The 21886-nt window shown below is 38.2% G+C and overlaps 1 protein-coding gene across 1 annotated transcript in view; it reads right to left on the reverse strand.

Annotated features, from left to right (window-relative positions):
• Positions 1 to 2064: 2064 nt before the first annotated feature.
• The window catches only part of LOC126417907 (xaa-Pro aminopeptidase 1-like), a 370561-nt gene continuing 350739 nt past the window's right edge, over positions 2065 to 21886 (reverse strand). The window contains exons 8-14 of the mRNA XM_050085153.1: positions 21293 to 21439; positions 8513 to 8726; positions 7607 to 7840; positions 7382 to 7447; positions 7174 to 7250; positions 2498 to 2593; positions 2065 to 2417 (exon numbers count right to left, since the gene is read on the reverse strand). Of these exons, the coding sequence (XP_049941110.1) occupies positions 2208 to 2417; positions 2498 to 2593; positions 7174 to 7250; positions 7382 to 7447; positions 7607 to 7840; positions 8513 to 8726; positions 21293 to 21439 (1044 nt within the window). The 3' untranslated portion in view covers positions 2065 to 2207. The remainder of the gene's footprint in view (positions 2418 to 2497; positions 2594 to 7173; positions 7251 to 7381; positions 7448 to 7606; positions 7841 to 8512; positions 8727 to 21292; positions 21440 to 21886) is intronic.

Consider the following 21886-nt stretch of genomic DNA (forward strand, 5'->3'; position numbering starts at 1 on the left):
CAGTTTACACTGTACAAGATAAAGACATGGCTACTGGGAATAATTGGTCAGGAAAAGGAAAATCAAAAAGAAGGGGGGAAAGCAGGAAAGTAATGAAGAGAGAAGAAAAAAAAGCTACTGTCATACAGAATAATAAAAGTGTACTTTAACAACATTATGAAAAGAATCATTGCTACTCATCATATATTGGAGATGCTGAGTCGCAGATAGGCACAACAAAGATTGTCAGAAAACGAGCTTTCAGCCAACAAGGCCTTCAGTGAAAACAGACAATAAAATACAAATGCAACTCATACACATATGACCATAGTCTCTGGTCACTGTAGCCTGACAGTTGGCTACAGCAGCCAGAGACTGTGGTTGTGTGTGTCTGAGTTACATTTGCGCGCGCGTGCAGCTGTGCGTGTGTGTGTGTGTGGGGGGGGGGGGGGGGGGGGGGAGGGGGGGGGGGTGCATGCGCGTATGCGCGCGCATTGTCTGCTTTCGACGACGGTCTTATTGCCCAAAAGCTCATTTGCTGACACTCTTTTCGATGTGCCTATCTGTGACAATCCTTTTCATAATATTGCCACATTCCATCCTGGATTTTCCATTGTTCAAAAGTGTACTTTATTTTTAGAAGTGGAAGAAAGTAGCAGAAAAGAAGGTGCAACAGATTAGAACTCCTTTTTTTGGTATCATCAGTACTGAGTACTTGTTTTATAATGTATTTTCATATATGGAGTTGTAAAGAACTGGTATAGAGAGGGACACTCAAGATTGAATCATTAGTCTGTAACATAGCAAAGTCTACATCATTGTGTTGCAGAGTGAGTTCTACAACATGGTGCTGTATGTTAATGTGTATAATATTTACTTGTGCTGTTTCATTCTTACATAAAGCATTGTGTTGGTCAGCATAGTGCAGAAACCTGAAATTGTGTTCAGATTAACTGATGTGCAACATGAATATTTTAGAGATGGATGTCGCTGAAGGCTATGTAGGGTCCATAGGGCGTATTTAGAGTAGGCAGAATTCTTCTGAGGCACAATAATCACTTCTAAAATACCTCTCAGCACCATTTCACATATTGCTGTCCTAACTTCAAAATGAATGTGTGTGTGTGTGTGTGTGTGTGTGTGTGTGTGTGTGTGTGTGGAGAAGGACTCCGCCTACTACTATCCACTTCATATCTGTTAGTGGCAAATCTTGTGCTATCTCTAATATTCTACATTAGTAGAAGCTACTCATACAACAGACCAGTTCATTGCAGTGTTCTGGAACACAGTAGAGGAAGTAGATAGCAACTCAAACCATCATGGTAGTTGCTCCCTAAATTAATATTTCAGATCTCTGCTGATTGTAACCTACTTTGCAGTGTGCATTTGATTCCTTTAACCGCCATCTCGTATCTCTCCCAGTCTTGACTAATTCTACACCCTCCTTATAGTTCTAGTACTTGCTCTTGTCTTCCATTCCAACTTTTTCATGTCTCTGTAATAATTCTTTTGCTTTTCTTTTCCTAACTACCTCTGCTAAGTTTACCTGTATTTTTCACTATATTGAAATCATGAGTTCCTTCTTCATGGGGTCAGTTGGTTATGCAATCTGAGTCTTTCTGAAATTTATTGCTTCTCATATTATGTACTTTTATTTTATGATTTTCTGTTACAGTTTCGTATTACAATGTATAAACACACCTTTCCCATATATACCACATTTCCTCCACAGTGACTTCCGTGGTAGTAGTACTACACAGTGATATAGCAGATGGCATTAAACGTGTCTCATCTGCAGAAACATAGCTGACAGATGCCCAAGGAGTTTTGATTAAGATGTGTGTTTCAGTTTTGCTTGTCAACCTTTATAAACATTGAAATCCACAACTATAACTGCCAAAATGTTTCTTCATTTTTATTGTACCTTTAATAAATTTTATTACCCTTTGACTGTTTCATGCTTATATACCTATGAATAAATAACAGTAGTAAAAATATTTCATTGCACATTTCAAGGAAAAAAATAGAAGCCCTTTGCTCAGGGGTGAGGCTATTCATGACATCTTAACAACATGTAAAAATGACTTCATGCTTTGAAATTTTAATATGCCAAAATAAAGTTTTGCTCACATTCTGTGCATTTCAAAAATGTGATTTTCCAGCAACTCATACCATCAGATTATTTTATTTTATTATGGTCTGTGAACATCGTATGTGTATCTGATGTTTTAAAAGAGCCAACATATCAACATAGCAAAAAAAATGAACATCTTGCATAATGGAATATATGCTGTTGCCCTGTTATATCGTGCACAATATGGAGGCACATATCCTGTTTTTGACATCATCCAATAAAAGCCCTTCATTCTCTTCTGGTGTTTCAGTTCTGCTCCCACTAAGCTTCGAATCTGTGAGTTGTATTCATTCAGCCAGTCCCTCTGGTAACACAAGTACATATTAGTACAGCAAATAAGTTATAATGAATAAAATGTGTGTTTCTGATTTTGAATGGACTTACTTGTTCGCTGGTAAGCATTTCTTCCTTTATAAGTTTTGGTTCATATGGTACAAGTGTTACAGTTTTAAACCCATAATAGGTCTTGTGAGATTGGTGCTGGAAAATAAGATGGGAGATAACTAATGCCAGACTGCAAGTATATACACTGTAAAAGTCACATGACTCTTCATAATTAAATTATACTTAAAAGTCAGAGCAAGCAGGAATATTTCATTTTTTATATGACTGGGCAGGCCCGCAATATCTAAACAAGTCAGTAAACTTACTCACAGTGATTGAAAAACATTTCGAACACATTGCTCCAAATGATAATTCAAAAATTATAAAATTTTAATTTTTAAAAAAATGTCCTAAAGAATATTAAGTAACTTACTGAGTAACCTGTTATGTTCACATAAACATAGTCAGTCTTATGTTATGCTATCTTCATAACTGTTGATTAAAGCTGGGGGGGGGGGGGGGGGGATGAAAAAAGACAAGCATAGAAATTATTCCATTACTTTACATCGGTATTTTGGATTTACTTCAGGGAAGAGGTTACAAAGTTAATCAAGTCTCTCAAAAGAAGTAATTTTGCAGGTTACGGCAAATTTTCTTGCGCAGACTACTGAAGTTGGTGTCACAAGTGGGAAGAATGCAGTGAGGTGTGCTAGTGAGATTAACAGGTGCTGACCAAATGACCCCAAATGATGCATTGTTGGTAATTTTAGGAATATTCCTGTGGACTTGGAAATTGGGAAACATTAAGCCCTATAATTTTTTAGAGAAAGGTGGTCAGATTGAAGTTTAAAGGATGCTTGGAACTGAGGGGCCATTACAAAAATATTGATACAAGATCTCACGTTACAACTGTGACCAAATAAATTGGGCACTTCAGACGTAGGCAAGAAAACAGATGAATTTCTCCCTGACATCAGTGGGAAATTTCTTCACCCATCGAGTGGACCAGCAAATTACCTGACTGAGTCAGTGCCCATGTGCTAAGCTTTTATACAGAATCAAAAGACAGAAGAATGATAGTTGCATCTGGAGCACTCCACAGCACTCACTGTGGGGCCATACGACTATTCCTGCCATACAGAGTGAGGTGGCACTGTAGTCAACACACTGAATTCATCTAGATTGAATTTTTCCAGGGTTTCCTCAAATCGCTTAAGCAAATACCAGTGCCGCATCTCTCTCTCTCTCTCTCTCTCTCTCTCTCTCTCTCTCTCTCTCAACTATTAACAGCTATTAAAACAGGTAAGTCAGCATCCACTCAGTTCCTACAAATATGAGAGTTATTTTTTTTCAGTGCTTTTTTGACTGAATGAATCAAAACTACAGTATGTACTAATGAGATTAAGCAACTTATCAGCATGTAATTATTTTTCCTTTATCATTGCCTGAGACATTTTGCTTCTTGGGCTGAAGCATCATTAGAGCTGTTTTACTATGAAGTTATTCAAAAAGATAAATTTTGTAGTTGTACATTAACGTACCCACAATTGTGGAACGAATCCTTCTACAAAATTCTGGAGTGCAGCAGCCCTACTGACACACTGATATAAAAGGCGAAAGGTGTCTGATGCTAGTAAAAATATAGTTAAGTAATTTCTTGCAAATGACTTTAACCTCATTGCTCAAGGGATAACTGCTGAAAATGGGAACACAAATGTTCTTCAAATTAACTGTCTTGAGGCATAAAATCATTTGTGGCATAAATTATTGTTTCTGTGGAAAATTTTCTCCTGCTTCACTGAATGTTAACATTCTATCTATCATAAGTCATACAATAAATTGATATATTTTTTTCTATACTGTGGCCGTCGAGCACAGACTTGGATCAGTTGAAGGATGGAGAAGGAAATTGACAGTGTCCTTTTCAAAGAAACCATCTTGGCATTTGTGTAAACAATTTAGGGAAACCATGGAAAACCTTAAACTGGATGAACAGACACATAACTCAAATAAAAATATGTTATAACTCTTCAGGCTTTCCCGGCAAGATCTTGACATGTGGAATAATCGAGTCTACTGCTGAATGTTTGTGTCGCTCTGGCACAATATTTCGGCCATGTAACTCGTTGCCTTCTTCAGGTGCTACCTGGACAAGATCCTCCAATACGGCAGTCTCAGGTAGCACCTGAAGAAGGCAACGAGTTACGTGGCTGAAATATTGTGCCAGAGACTGCCGTATTGGAGGATCTTGTCCAGGTAGCACCTGAAGAAGGCAATGAGTTACATGGCCGAAATATTGTGCCAGAGCGGCACAAACGTCCAGCAGTAGACCCGATTATTCCACACGTCAAAAATATGTTAAATAAAAATTCCTTGGTTTTACTCTAGAAAGGGCAAGAAGAGATGAAATCAGAAATGAAGACATATGGAAAGACCTGCAAGTGGAAGTGACCATGGAGGAAAGCCTTAGAGCAGCGAGCCTGAAGCAGTTTGGTCATGTGAAGTGGATGCAGTCCAACTAAATTGTGCGTCAGTATTAGAAAGGAATGTGTCTGGACATCCAAGAAAGAGGTAGATGGGGCAGGTTAACAAAGAATTTCGAAAGGAAAGCATATGTAGGCAAAGCATCTGAAAACATTCTACCCACCTTGGTGTAAGAACCATATGACAACAATGATGTGGCACTCTAAATCTTAAGTGAAACATGAGATAAGGGAAAGCAACTACTCGCCTTTAGCAGGCTATGTGTGGTGCAGACACACGTGACAGAAAGTACTGTTCAGTAGCTTTCGAGTTTCGGCTCTTTTTGTAATAGAAAGGCACGCGCGCGCGCACACACACACACACACACACACACACACACACACACACACACACACACACACACACACTGCCGAGCTGTTTGTTGAGAGCAGTTACCTGGACCAGCGGATGGGGGCATGTGATAGGGAAGGACACACAAGGCGAGGGGGTGGGGGCAAGGTAGTGTGAGGCAGGAGTGGGAAAAACATATGACTCAGCAGCTGCACAAGATGATGACAGGAGTTATGAGAGGGTAGATATAGAAAGATGGAGAGGGGGCAAGATGGAGTTGAGTGAGGAGGAAAGGGGAAAAGAGAGAGAAAATGGGGGGAGGGTGGAAGATGATGGGAGAAGGCAGTACACAATCTAGTTGGGGAAGGAGTAGTGTGGAAAAAGGTAAGGTGAGGCAATGGGAAACAGGTTAGCAGACTTTTAGGCTAGGAGAATTGTGAGAAAGCAGGATATGGCTGGAGAGAGAATTCTCACTTTTGTAGTTGAGAGAAAGTTGTGCTGGAAGGGAATATCCAAATGGCATGTGTAATGACGCAGCTATTGAAGTATCTTTGGTTGTAGTCAGGCTTCTGGATAGTCAAGTTTGCTGTTGGCAACTGTTTGGCAGTGGCTGTTCATGCGAGTAGAGAGTTGGTCACCTACCATGCCCTAGAATGCTGCACAGGAATTGCAGCATGGCTGCTTTGACATGTGGCTCTGCCTTTTATAGGATGGCAAATGCCTATGACTGGATTGCAATTGCGGTTGGAGGTGGTAGATGGTTGTATGGGACAAGTCTTCCAGTACAGAATGACCCATGCGGTGCCGGACTAAAACAGGGGTGGTCAAGGATATTCTGTAGGTTGGGTTGGCGGCAGAACACAATGTTGGGTGTTTTAGGTGGGATATCCCTCATCTCAAGATTCAATGAGAAGCAGTCGAAATCCTGGTGAAGGATACAGTTGAGCTTTTCAATGCCTGGCTGATAATGGATGAACAACATCAGAGAAGGTTGTCAGTCAACAGGTTTATTGGTGCCAGAGGAAGAGAGATTTTTGTATGAGCTGGATAAGATATTGTCTGTCAATAAAGGCTCTGGTAAGATTATCGGTATATTTGTGCAACTCTTGCTTTCCAATGCAGATGGAGTGTCCATGGATGGTGAGGCTGTAAGGAAGAGACTCTTTTTGACATGGAATAGGTTACAGCTTTCAAAGTGGAGGTATTGTTGGTGGTTGGTGTGCTCGAAATGAACAGACATATTTATGGAGCCATCTGAGAGTTGGGGATCGACATCTGGGAAGGTGCATTGTTGAGGTGAGAACGAGGCGAACTGGGTTTGGCAGTAAGTGTTGAGGTTATGAAGGAAAGAGCAGATGTTGGTCTTTTGGTGAGTCCAGAACTAAAACTAAAAATTTCTGTTCTGTGCTGGATGAATATCTACTCGAAAAGTCACTTTCTAACAGCCTTTTTGTCTTGACTATCTGCAACTCAGCATCTCTGCTATATGGTGAGTAGTAACTGCCTTTTTCGTAAGATTTTTACATTCCATCATGGATTTTCCAAAGAATATATAGAATTTTGGTTGTACAATGTAATACAGAAGCAAATTCCACGGCATCTGAAGATGGAATTTTCAAGTCTGAAATCTGTCATCATGAGTCTCTGAATAAAGCTATTTAAAGCAAAATTGCACTTGGTTGAAATTTTTAATTCAATATGGTTACAATTTTATTTAACCTCATTTCTCAAATGCTAATGACAGAATAATAAAGTGTATGGTTTTGATGCTTATGTACATATAAATGTGACAGCTTTTTTCTATAACATGCCTGAACTTTTTATCAAAAACATATTTTGTGTAAGTGTAAGAATCACACCATATCCTGACAAAATACCACCAATATGAAAGGTTGAATATGGTATCCACAAATGCTTTATACCTCCGTTTGTCTTCGTTCTACTTCCAAGATGTTTTCTAGACGAACGCCAAAGTGACCTTCCTTATAGTAACCAGGTTCTGAAAGATGTTTCAATGAAAATAGATTTACTAAAAATTAGCTTTTAGTATATTACTTTTGTTATTGTTTCGTATCATTTGAATGAAAATTGTTTCAGTAAATTAAAGATTAGAGTTTTAGGAATACTTGCCATTAGAGAAGAACTGACCCTTCTGGAATGTCTCATTTCCTGTGCTGTACACTACTATAATTGGAGCTGCAAAATACCATTAGTCCAATTTATGTCCTTCCACAAAATGCTTAGGGGTAAGAAATATCTTTTAAAGTGATTGATGACAATATGCATATGTGATACATAATCTTAGATTGAAAACCTTTTTAAACGAAGTCATTTTAGGACTGTTTTATTACTTACATTCATGTACACTTAGATAAGAACCTATTCCATGCCCTGTGCCATGCTGATAATCAAGACCAACTTTCCATAAAGGAGCACGGGCAAGTACATCTATGTTTGATGTTTGTACATCCTCTGGAAATATCAACGAGGCCATCTGTATGGAACCAATTAATACACGTGTGTATACTTCTTTCTGAAAGTCTGTGGGTTCCCCAAAATGCAAAGTGCGTGTGACATCGGTTGTCCCATCTGGAACAAAAAGATTAATGCCAAGTATGAAAACTTTGTACCTTAAGTCTTGTAAACAAAAAGAAATTTTTAATGCCACATTATTTGGAAGCCTTTGCAATTACATTACAAGCCACAGCAAATTGCACCTATATATCTGCGTCTGACAAAACTCTCAGAAATTTAACATGTTTTATAGAGCCTGGTTCATCCCTTTTTAGTTTAATGGGTCAGCCAGCCACATGTATCTGCTGTAGAATTTTAATATCTTCTTGTTTGAGCTCTTTCGTCATTTTGTAACCAGATTTTTAGTATAGTTGGTAAAGATCTTTACATCGGGTGCCCAAACAATTCTGTCACCACAATTACCATCACCCCTGCTACTCATAGAGGCATTTGTTATCTGAAGCAAGTGCTTTTATAGATTGTTGGACAATTAATTGGTCAGTTTAGAAGTTACCACCATTTATTCTGATCATTGCTGCCACTTAATCATTTCCTGCTTTTTGATTTTTTTTTGCGTGGTTATGTACTCTCACATCAATTGCCATTTGCTAAGAAATTGGTGTTTCCAAATATGTATGACTTGCAAGTTATAATGTGAATCTTTTTTTAAATAATAATAAATCATGGATGTCGCTTAGAAATTAGTAAAAGTTTTTAAAACATTATCTTCCACTTGGTTTCACTTACCTAAATATTGTCCACCAGAGTCAAGCACAAGCATGCTACTGTTATCAATTGTGAGGCTAGTGATGTTGTTTGGCTCATAGTGTGGTAATGCTCCATTGGGACCAAATCCTGCAATTGTAGCAAAACTAGGCCCACGACTCAGCTTTTGCTCCCTGCGAAACTCGTCTACTGTTTCTGCTACAGTGAGTTCATCCCAAATGAAGCCATCTTTCATCTGAAACATTCAGTCACGATTAATAAGACAGTTTTACCAAGGTAACTTTCCTAGTATGTATGTAATCACAGCGGGGCTTATTCATGTTACTAGCTGTGAAATAATTAGCGGTGGTAACTAAGTTTACAGAGATTACAAGAGTTTTAATATTATGTCCTCACATAAAATGACAAAGTTTGAGAATTACTGGAAGGTTTTCATGGTTGATTTCCCTACTGCTGCCAAAAAGAACTGTCACAGGCATCTCCTATCCAATCACAGGCAGGGCTGCCTGTGAAAGCAGCCATGTGATCTACTAATTAAGGTGCAGCCACTGTAATGCTTTGTACATGGGCCTGACAACTAACAAGCTGCCTGTCCAACGAATGGCCGCCTCCAAACTGTGACCAAGACGCAGCTGGACCACCCAGTTGCAGAACATTACACTCAGCATGTTCTGCTTCACTTTAATGACTGCTTCACAGCCTGTGCCATCTGGATACTTCCTACCAATACCAGCTCTTCTGAACTGTGTAGGCAGGAACTCTCCCTACATCATATCCTTCGTCTCCCTGGCCTCAACCTTTGCTAATCCCCACTTTCACAAATTACTACTGAAAATGTCGTGTTCAGTTAAGGCAATATCTCCCCAGTCTTTGTCCATTTAGCTATAGAAATAGCTAAAACAAATTTTGTTTAATTGGATAGATAAAAAAACTACTCACCAAGCGGCGGCAGAAAGCACATATAAAAGACTGCGGTGATTGACAAGCTTTCGGAGTCAAAGGAAAATGGGTGTAGGAAAAGGACTGGAGAGGTCTAGGAAAAGGAGTAGATTTTGGGAAAGTCACCTAGAACTGCAGGTCAGGGGAGACTTCCCGTACAGGATGAGAAGGAAAGACTGATTGTTGGGGACTGCATTGGATGAGATTTGAAAACCTGAGAGCTTAAGGGGGGAAACCACATTAGAAGGCTGTTTGACAGTGATTTTTTGGGATTGTTTTGGGTGGGAAGAATTAATTAGAATTTAATCAAATTTTGACATAATTTCATTCATATTTTGAACAGTTTTCGTGAAATTTTTTTTTTTAATAATTTCAGCCAAAAATAACAAAGTTACGCTCTGATGCCTGCTGAAGGTTGTGAGTAAAGTTCTCAAATTGTGTACAGTGCAGTCATTCTGATTTTCACCTGAAATGGAAAAGGTTTTGATTTTACATTAATAACTTATTTTCTAAGAATATTAACCTCAATGCAGGTGAAAATTATGAAAATTTAAAATTTTGCAGACGTGGGAACAATTTACTTCGATTTTCATGATTTTTGCCTCTAAATGTGCAAAGAAAAATACCCTTAAAAGCATGATATCTTCTCACAAGTTGGTTCATATAATTCGAAATTTTATAAAGAATCAGACTACCAATTTTCATAATGATCAGTTCTATACTTTTTGAGTTAGGCTGCACACAAATGTGAAAAAAGTCATTTAGAGATAAACGCGATTGAAAAATAAATTCTCGGAAACTAGAAATTCAAGGAAGTTACCAATAATGTAAAATGATTACCAATTAATCTGCGATTCGAGCACCACATAGCAATCCTTCTTCCTCACAGGCTTTGTTTTACGCTTGCAGCAATGCTTTCTGACCTTCCTTTGATTCCAATGAGCTACGTCAATTCTTCCAGCTCATGCACTGGTTATCGATTTGTTTGGCATAATTGAAGCTTTCCGTGCCTATTACAATCCCTGCCTCATTCATGACCATCAGAAGGGATGAATTTCCTTCGTGGAATAAGCCCGCCGCTAAATATATTGCCAATTCAATGACTTTTAGTCAGGAGTGCAAGTGTTTATGAGCTATTCGCCAAATAATGGAATTAAAACTTTCATTCACATTTTGTGTGTGGCCATCTGAACATCTCTTCAGTAATTCAGCCCTTGATAAATCTTTACATATTGGAAGAATTTCCTTCTGTACGTCAGGGTGCAATGGAGTAGGGTGCGGTTCATGTTCCATTCCAAGGGCTGTTTGTTTCTGCCACTTGCACCAGCTGTATTCTCCCTCTGGGCAATACTCGTGTTGAGGATTTTCACGCATGGAAATCATATGATAGTATATCGCTTGAGTGGATTTTTTGAGCTTCCCCTTAAAGGTGGAAGACAGGGTAATATGCAAGACAGAGATTACTACTAAAACATTGTGCGCAAGTTAATAAGAGTGAAAAGCTAAGTGCATTGTATGTAACAGAGGTGGGAAGGGGGCAGGGTGGTGAAAATAGATGGGAAAGAAATGAAAGATGTAGAAAACTAAAATGGAGTGAAGCAAAGATTAGTTCCATGTCAAATATTCCCTAATATACAGCCTTGGCATCTGAGGCAGATGTATTTGTTCGGATGCAGACTCTTTACAGCGATACACCACCATTCTCACCTCAGCCTTCACTGTAAGTAATTACGCCACCAGCCTAGTTAAAAAAACAGATTTCCCAGGCCATCACATCCAATCCTGGTACTACTGATCCCTCCACAAAACAGCTTCGGATCACACCATTGGTGACACAGTATTATCCTGGTCTGGAATGCCTTCATCAGCTACTTTGACAGGACTATGGGTTCCTAAAATCATGCCCTGAAATGAGATCCATTCTCTCTGAAATTTTGCCCAGCACACCTAGAATAGCTTTCCGTCGCCCTCCCTATCTTTGCAATATTCTTGTCAGACCCTATGCTCCTTCTGCACCCATCTCCCTACCCTATGGCTCTTACCCCTGCGACCATCCCCATTACAAGACTTGCGCCACCACCTATAATAGCCCTGTAACTGGCAAAACATATACTATCAAAGGGAGAGCCGCGTGTGAAACAACACGTCATAACCAGCTATTATGTAAACACTGTTCAGCCTTCTGCATCGGCATGACTACCACCAAATCATCAATTACAGTGAATGGGCATAGGCAGAGGGTATATACTGGCAACTTGCAATATCCTGTTGCAGAGCATGCTCTACAACATGATGTTCGTGACCTCGGCACCTGTTTCACCACACACGACATCTGGATTCTTCCCCCCAGACACCAGTTTCTCAGAAGTCTGCAGGTGGGAACTAGCACTACAACATGTCCTTGGTTCTTGCCACCCACCTGACCTTAATTTATGTTAATTTCTTCCATCTCAGCTTTTCTTCACTGTAACTACTCTTTGCTTCACTCCATTTTACAGGGTGTACAACTTTGCTTCCACTGTTTGCCGATAGGTGGCAACTCTCTCAAGGCTATGGGCATGATTCAGAAAGAAGGAACTTGGGTCCTGTGTGAGATGAAACCAAGAGATGTTGAACGGCGTTTGTGTGTTTGTGAACAATTGCTTCAGAGGCAAAAACGGAAGGGTTTTCTGCATCCCATTGTAACCAGGGGCAAAAAATGGGTTCATTACGATAACCCTAAATGCAAAAAATCATGGGGATATCCCAGCCATGCTTCCACATCAACGGCCAAACAAAATTTAATGGCTCCAAGATCATGCTCTGCATTTGTTGGGACCAGCTCAGCGTCATGTATTATGAGATGTTAAAGCCAAGTGAAACAATCACAAGTGCTCATTATCGAATGCAGTTAATGCATACGGGCAGAGCATTAAAAGACAAATGGCTGCAATACAGTGAGAGGCACAATAAAGTGACCCCACTTTGAAAAAGAGGTCAAAACATACTTGGAAACGTTAAAATGGGAAGTCCTACCCCACCTGCCGTATTCTCCAGACATTGCTCCCTCTGACTATCACCTGTTTAAACGAATGGTGCATGGCGTGGCTGACCAACACTTCCGATCTAATGAAGAGGTCACAAATTGGATCGATTCGTGGATTGGTTCAAAAGATGAACAATTTTTTCGATGCGGAATTCATACACTGCCCGAAAGGTGGGAGAAAGTAGTGGCCAGCGATGGAAAATAATTGGAATGATACATGTGTAACCACTTTGTTTCATTAAAGCATCAAATGTTGGGGAAAAAAACGGCGGAAGCAAAGTTGTACATCTTGTAGTTTTCTACATTTTTCATTGTCTTTCTCATCTATTTTTCCACTGTCGTTTCCCACTCCTGTTACGTACAATGCACTTACCTTACTCACTCTTATAAACTCATGCACTATGTTTTAGTAGTAATCTCTGTCTCGCAATTACCCTGCCTTCCACCTTTAAGCTCTCAGGTTTTCAAATCACATCTGATGCAGTCCCCAACAATCAGTCTTTCCTTCTCATCCCGTGTGTTAAGTCTCCTCTGACCCGCGGACTTTCCCGAATCTACCCCTTTTCCTAGACCTCTCCAGTCCTGTTCCTTCACCCTTCTTCCTTCCCCTTCAACCCTTCTGCCTGAAGGAGGAGCCACTGGCTCCGAAAGTGTGCCAGTCACAATAGTTGTTAATGTGTGTGTTCTGCCGCCACTTAGTGAGTAGATTTTTTTGTCTATCTAGTTAAATAATTTTAACAATAATGGATTGTTTTTGTTTTTATAAAACAAATATTAAGCTCATCAGTAACTCTACTGGTGTTATCTAGCCAACTTTGATTACAGTCAAACCTCGATATATCGAATAGGGAAGACAAAATTCATTCAATGTGTTGAAAGTTTAGCATAACAAAGTTTCTGAGAAAGGAAAAAAAAGTTTACAACCCATGAATTTTTTTATTATTGTTGTGCAATATTTTCACATTTGTGTATGAGGTGGCCCTATGTTTAGTTTTGGTAATATATAAAAGAAATCAAGATAGATTGTTATGCATATTGTTCTACTGCTTCTGAAATAGACAAGAATTTTTAAGTTTAAAATAAAATATTTTCACCTTAAAAAATTAAATTTGGTAAAAGAACACACAATACGTACATAAAAATTTCCAGAAATCATTGGCTTTAAAAGTAATCTGTAATTTTTGCTTGCTTTAAACTTTTGATCACCTGTGAGTTGATTTCATTGTCTGTGATTACTGTGGCTTTGGCCTGGCTGGCCATCACTGGCAGTGATGCTTCGACCTCCCCCTCCCCCTCTTCCCCTTCCTCTTCAGGAATTTTGCCGCCACCTTTTTCATTCACTGTCTTCATGGAGTCAACAGTCTCAGCATCTGTCAATGATGCTGCTATGCAGCATCATTGTCCACATCCATGAAATCTTCAAAACAAACATGATTAGTGTTATAATGAGTCACCACTTTCGTCCTTTTGGACTCGAGGGTACTGAAAGGGAGCGTCTACTGTAAGTGCCATACAAAATAAAAACTTTAATCAAAATTCCCATAAACCAATGTCAGAATCAAACTAAGATTTTACATGTTGCTTATTTTCATCTGTCACCAAAAATCCAAATTTTTTGGGAAGTATTGATGGTCATTTGCTCTTTCACATTTCTCCTCACTTTGTCCAGCATTCTCATAGCGCCTGAAATGTCTATAGTTGCAGGTTTGTCATCATCAATGTTGCGGACTGTCATTCAGACCACTTCATACCTCTAGTTCTCTTTGGTGTTCTTGATTATTGCATCATCCAAGGGCAGGAATTTTGATGTGGTGTTAGTGGTAAAAATTGTATGTCCATGGATTTTAACTGCAGGACAGCATTGCGTGCACTGCAATTGTCCACAAACAACACAACTTTTTGATTTTTTATGTCATTTTCATATTAAAATCCTTGAACCATTTGGAAAATACTTATGGAGCGATTCATGCTTTCTCGTTCGCAGCATACTCCACAGGAAATGACTTACACCCAGAAAAAATTCATAGTTTCATAGGTTATCCAGTCATAAAGTGGCTTGAGTTTTTATTTTCTGGTCATATTTGCTGCCAAGGCATGTTCCCTTGAGTTGAGTGTAACAAGACGAGACAGATTGCGAAATGTGTGTGTGAGGGAAAGACTAAAGGAGGAACCAGTACAGGACAGGATAGAAAAATCAAGACTGCAGTGGTATGGACACATGAAGAGAATGGATGAGGGAAGAATTCCAAGGAGGATGTTTGATCTGCAACTGGAGGGGAAGAGGCCCAGAGGAAGACCAAGAGATAGATGGGTGAAGGGAGTGAAGGAATGTGTGACGAGAAGAGGAGAGAACTGGACGAAGGTGGAAGAGGGGGAATGGTGGAAAGACAGAACACGATGGAGAGGCTTGTGTTCCCGACAGACCCAGCCAGTGGCTGGAAACTGTCCAAGATGATGATGATGATTTGCTGCCAACAGAGTGGTAACATGATCTTTGTTTAGCTTGCCCCTAATTTTTCTCCTCAGAAAGTCAGTTTTGTCTGGAAGACATTGTAAAAAAGTCAAAGTTCATCTGCGTTAAAAAAGGCATCTGGTTTGTAATTTTGAAGGATCCTCAGCAATTTTAACTTCCACCCATCACAAACTTTGTTATCTACACTGGAACTTTCTCTACTCATTTTTTGGAAAACAATACCATGTTATAACCTGAAATTTTTTAACCCCCCATTACTTAACACAAACCTTATTGCATCTAATTGACTGTTCTTCTAAATCTGGAAACTCAGGCTTTTGTTGTCATTACCAATCTGTCCCTTCACCTCTGGTAATCACGTAGTCTTCACTCTTGATTACTGTCAACAGTGTACTTTCTGGAATCCAAAACTCTGCACTTATGTCTTTCTTTTTCTTCACTTCTGCTTTCACTTCATCAATTACCATTTCCACTTAGAGCCCATGGCTGACACTTACAGCTCACACTTAATAAAAACAAACACTGCCTAACATCTCACCTGCACAGAGGGTGTGGTAACTGCAGCGCAACTCGGATCTCACTAACGCATCAATGCAGGGAGAGAATGGACTGGGATTCCCTTATTTATGTCCACTTAGATGTATAGAGGTACCATATGAAAGACTTAGATATAGAAAGGTGACTCTGATACAATGAGTTTTTGTCCATTGAACTTCGACATGTAGAGGTAAAATCTGTCATTCTTGAGCCTTCCAAATACTTCAATATTATGGCAGGTTTTCTTCAAAATATCAAGGTTTTGGGCTTCAAAGGGAAGGAAATGAAGATAAAATTTGATGTAGACATGTCTTCGATATATTGAGGTTTGACTGTACATCTGTGGGTTTGGGGGGGGGGGGGGGACCTTCTCTATAGAAAATGGATTTATGTCCTTATTACCAGACACAGCAAATTCTAACTGACAAGCTGTTATCAACAATAAACGACGACGGTTCAAACCTGCACCTGGCCATCCAAATTTAAGTTTTCTGATTTCCCAAAATCACTCCAGGCTCTTTGAAAGAGCAGGGCCAGTTTCTTTCCCAGCCTTGACACAATATGAGTTTGTGCTCCATCTTTAATGACCTCAATGTCGAGAAGATGTTAAACCCTGTTTTCATTCCCTCAACCACAAATGTGTAGTTGGGTACTGACAGGCAAGTGTAGGAATCCAAGTGCCCTTACTAAGTTTTGGCAATAGCTTTAATTATCAACTGCATTTTAATGTGTGTTTTATGTAATAAAAGCCATGAGTCAAAGTATGTAAATACATCCAATATGGAAAGGATAGTTGTTACCACATAGAGGAAGTGTTGAGTTGCAGAAGGTACAATGAAAAATAGTGCTCAAATATTAAAATTTTTGGGAAAAAGTTCTTCTTCTGCATTAGAAAACACTCACATGAGAAAATGCACACACAAATGGCCACTGTCTCACGGCACTGGAACCCGAATGTCATTATTACTGATATTGTTGTCATTCCATCCTGGACTTTCCAGTGTTTGATTTCATGCAAGTACATTAGCATTTTCCTCTGACAGTGAAGACAGTGAGTAATACAGGCTGAACTGTGAGCTTATTGATCAGCTTATCATTGTATGATGCATTTTAATTCGTCATCCATCTGCCCAAGAAATTGTAGACATAATACTTCATCTAGTAACTGCTCAATATAATCAAGTTTTAATTTTTTGATCCATTTTCATCTACAGGTGCACAATGTGCAAGAGATATTTGGATTTTTATGTTAATATTAACAGTTTTACATATAACATACCTTTGTGCATAACAACACATATTAATATATCAATTAATGATGAATACTTAAATAAATGTTGTTACGCTATATACAGAGAGATAAAATACAAATGTTCTGAATGCGACTATGTTGGGTTAACATAGAAAAATTTATTTTTGTAGGTATTCATTTACTGTGTAAAAGCAGTGATCAACCAAGTATGGCTTCAATTTGGATTTGAAGTGACCAATGTTTTATATGTGCTTAATGGTATCTGGTAAGGCACTGTATAGTTTGATGCTAGGATAGATAAGACTGTTTTGAAATAACTTTGTGTTGGTGCTTTGAACATGTACATCCAATTTTTGTCTTGCTGCCATAGCTGTATATTGTGTGATTTTGAGTGATGAGTGGTCCTTTTGTATGTAAGTTTTGCTTTAAATATATTGTATTTTCAAGTATATATATGCAAGGAAGTGGCACAATCATCCTTTTTTGAAACAATGGTCTGCATGATTTGCAATTATCTACCCCTTCCATTATTCTTATAATTTTTTTTTGAATTTTGAATATTTTGATGGCACCTCCAGAATTTCCCCTGAACATAATTCCATACTGGAGGTGAGAGTGTACAACTGTATAATATACACACTGAAGAGTGTTGTAGTTGGTACAATTTTTAATGTATGTAACACAAAACAAGAAGTACTTAATTTTTTGATCATTTGCTCAATATGTGCTTTCCATTTCAAGTTGTCTTGTAGATGAAGTCCAAGAAATTTGGTACAGGCTGTTTTGGCAATTGTCTGTCTGTATAGCTCTAGATTGGGTGGTATAAGATTTTTTGTTTGTGCTGTGTGCATATCCATTGTTACAGTTTTTCCAGTGTTTATTATTAAGTCGTTGTCATCAAAGTAACATGTTAGCCTGTCAGCAGCTTCTCTTATGTTTTTTTACAAGAGTTTCTTCTGAGTTTCCTGTAATTAGAACACTCGTATCATCAGCAAATTGAAATATTTTACTGCTGTCATTGCTTATGTTTAGGTCATTTACATAGAGTAAGAACAGAACAGGACCCATTACTGATCCTTGTGGTACTCCATATTTAACAGTCAGTAGCTTGGAATTATATTTCCTAATGACACTATGCCTTTCCTGATCTATTTCCACATATTGTTCTCTGTTCTTAAGATAAGAGCTGAGCCAGTTGTTAGCTGTTCCCCTAATGCCAAGATTTTGTAGCTTGTGTAGTAATTTGTCATGAGTTATGGTGTCAAATGCCTTTGACGAATCTAAAAGTATGCCCATGGTAAGTATTTTGCTGTCTAATGCTATCATTGCCTCTAATAGAAGGGAGTGAACTGCTGATTTGGTTGAACGGTTTGCTCTAAATCCATGTTGTTTCCTTTCTTGTGTAATGGCTTTACTTTTGCTATTTTCAAACATGAAGGAAAAGTTCCTGTAGCAAAAGATAGGTTTCATAGGTGAGTTAAGGGCTCAGTGATCAAGTTCCCACATTTCTTTATAAAGAAATCAGGTATATCATCAATGCCTGCAGAGTGTTTCATTTTTAGACTTTTTATTGTGGGTTATTAATGTTTTCCAAGCCAGCCTTTAATACTATATTATTAACTCCATTTTGGTAAGATTTGGTTTCTTTCTGTACAACTTGCCAGATTGCTTTGGTTCTGTTTGAAGCATCGTCTATGCATTTGTCATTGTCTCTCATTTCTTTGCCTCCTTCATTATTTTATTTAAGATAGATTTATATTTTTTAAAGTAACTATCGAACTCCTGAGTTGTGTTGTAGCTTCTTGCAATTTTGTGAAGGTACCATTTTCTAACACAAGATTTCATTATACCACTAGTAATCCACTTGTTGCTTTTAGTGGTTTGGGTTGTTTTGGCTTTCAGTGGAAAAGCAAGATCACAATAATATTTGAAAATATTCATGAATGTCTGAAACTTATCAGAAATATTTTCTGTAGTATACACTAGCTCCCATGATTCTTGTTGGAGATAATTCTGGAATGTTTGTACTGAAAGTTCTGCCCGTGTGTGTAGTATTCTTCATATAATTATAGGATGGATTAGTGTTTACACAAAAGCTTATAGCCTGTGCATGATGGTCTGCCAGTCCAGCTTTAATTACAACTGATTTATATTTTGTTTTGGAACTAATTATTATTTGGTCTATAGTAGTACTAGAATGATTTGTTTCACTTATAGGGGGGTGGATTGTAATCTCCAAATTATTGGCTGTTAATATGTTCATCAGCTCAGATTTTGAATTGCTTCACTTATTAAAGTCTACATTTAGGTCCCCACATATAAGAACTGTTTTTCGATTTGTCACTACTTTATTTAGTAAAGTATCAAGCCGAGTGTTGAATTTTTTTAGGTGGGTATCTGGAGATTTATATAAACATATTGCAATTAACTTGAATGCTGGAATTTCTATGCCTGATATTTCAAAATCTTTCTCAGTGTTTAAGGATTCAACATTGTCTAAGTTATTGAATTTGATAACTTTCTTTATGTGTATGCAGTTCCCTCCATGTGTAAACTGATTTGTACAAGTTTGTGCTGCTAACACATAATCCGTTATTTTCACTGTCTTTAACTCATTTTCTTTCAGCCAGTGTTCAGTTAAGCAAAGTATATTAACATATCTGAGTTCACTTGAGAACAAGATTTCCAGCTCTCTTACTTTATTCCTAAGTAACCGTATATTCTCACGAAGAAGAGTGATGTGGTAAGATTTTAGGTTTGTTCTGATTGTACTTGGTTGACCACTTACTTTTATTCCTGAATTTAAATTATTTGGGAAATCTTCATTCTCATCTTGAAGTGTGAGTTGGTTTTTTCCCATTGGTCACAAGAAAATGTCCTGATGGTGAAAGGGGCAGTTCTCCATCTCTTTGGTCATTTTACTTGTGTGGTCAATGTTGAGGTGGATTCTGTTTTTGCTGCAAGGACTGCTACTGGAGGTGGTCTTGATAGGTGCATTAGTTATCCTAATTTGGTATTGAGGCTTTTTGGGAATAAAAAATCTTGTAGATGACATGGTCACCTTACATTACTTCTCACTGGAATTGCTGAACTTCCTCCTGTTGCTGGGGTGGTAGTAGTTGATTGTTGGTGTTCACTGATACATGTAAAATTAGATGTCCTTGGTGACACTTTTGAGACTGGATCTGCTGATGTCCTTAGTGGGTCTCCTGCAGGTACTGCTTCTGGTTTCCAGTGCCCAGTTCTTCTTGTTGTATCTTGAATATCTTCGGGTGTGGAACTTGGTTCAGTTGCTTTCTTTGGGTTAGATGCTTTTCCTGGTATCACAGCCTGGTTTAGTCAATGGTAGTTTTGTTTTGGTGTGTCTTCTTTGAGTGATGAAGGTGTAGTACAGTTCTTTTTTGCGGCTCCTCGTTTATCTTTCATAACTATCGAGTTAGATAGGTCCGTTTTTGCTACTGATTTTTCTTGCGTTTTCACTGTCATATTTGCTGAAAGGTCTTCTCATTGTATGTGTGTTAGAGCTGGTATTTGCAGATTGGCACTTACTGCTATGCCTACATAATTTCTCTTTGCCTTCCATTCACAAGTGAAGGCCATGCTTTGTATAATCGCTTCTGCTGACTGCTGAGGAATGTATTGATGTCCATTACCATTAAATGCTCATAATTTTTTGCAGTGTTCATTAAGAATTCATTTGCAGCATAGATTCTGTTGTTCAGTTTTGGTGCATCGTATCTTTACGGAATTGTGCACAAGATAACTTTTGTGTGGATTTGACTGCTGTAGATCATCATATAAATAATAGGAATTAAGCTGTTGTATTTTATTAATGGGCCAACTACTGTACACTTCATTCTTTCATGAAACATCTTTGATATACAGACTAATTGCAAAGTTTGTTCAAAATACAGCCTATTTGTGATCACATGATTTCAAAACTTTACTGGAAAGCCAGAAGTGTCCATGATGGGGTGGTGGGAGGTAGAAGTGGGCACATGCCTTCCTCCTGGAAACTGGAGTACACAGTTTTGAAGACAGTCTTAATTTAGCCATCAAAATGTATGTTTGGCACATGAGTAATATGAATTCATTACATTAACAATGTAGGAAAAGAAGACACATTAAGTTGGCGACAGGTATAATTAAAAGGCACTTACATAAAGCTTTTGGCCAGCAAAACAGAAACAGACACCACTCATACATGCAAGCACACGTCATCCATACATGACTGCCACCTGATTGTATATACATAATGAGAATGGAGGATGTGAATAATTTGGCCACTGACTATGCTTACTCACTACAAGAGAGAAGGCACTGAGATGTACAGGTTGTCCAAAAACTGACCATGTCATGTAGTGTTGGTAAAGGTTACTCCAGGAAACGGTCAGAAAATTTTTTACGGAATCATGCACTGATGTGTGCAGACTTCATTAAGAACATTGCAGTATCACAAGTAGAGCACACTCAGTACCACAAGCAGTATTACATATTACATTCCTCTAAAAATATACTTTTTGGACATCCTGTCAAGATGATAGCTTGTTGTCATAGTTACCCAGTCTCTCTTACCCTCTGTTCCATGTAAGCAAAGAAGTCACAAAGTGCAGCTGCATCTCGTATGTGAGCATTTTGCATTCCACGAATTTCAGCAGAATTTTTTACTGATTTCATGAAAATGATTGGTGACTGCTGAGGCATCCACTTGTTTTCACTGACCTTAAATAATAAGAGAGATTACACAATATATATTAATATCAGAGTAATTATTAATGCATATGTAAAACTTTTTTAAACTTGGTCTATATAAATATACAATTGTTGTAACAATGCTCTGATCCAGATGAATAATTTTTAAAAACAGAAGTGTAAATTTCTGAATTTATTGTTCTAGTAGTTTGGATAAAAATTCAGGGCAGGCAACCACTGACCTACAGGTGGAATGTGGGTGGCACACGGCATTCGCAGAGATGATTTAAGTGTTAGTTTTTGAACATTTTTCTACCAGTTTGATCTAAATTTTGTATGACATTACATTAACAACATTTCATCTGTAGGTTTATTGTTTTTGTGCTGTTTTTATCATCTGATTTTTATTGTTGTACTTTTCTAGTTTTTTGTGTAGGACCTTAGAATTACTCATTATAGCACATGTTTGAAAAATAA

Source organism: Schistocerca serialis, chromosome 1 (genome assembly GCF_023864345.2).
Source record: "Schistocerca serialis cubense isolate TAMUIC-IGC-003099 chromosome 1, iqSchSeri2.2, whole genome shotgun sequence".
Taxonomy (NCBI): domain Eukaryota; kingdom Metazoa; phylum Arthropoda; class Insecta; order Orthoptera; family Acrididae; genus Schistocerca; species Schistocerca serialis.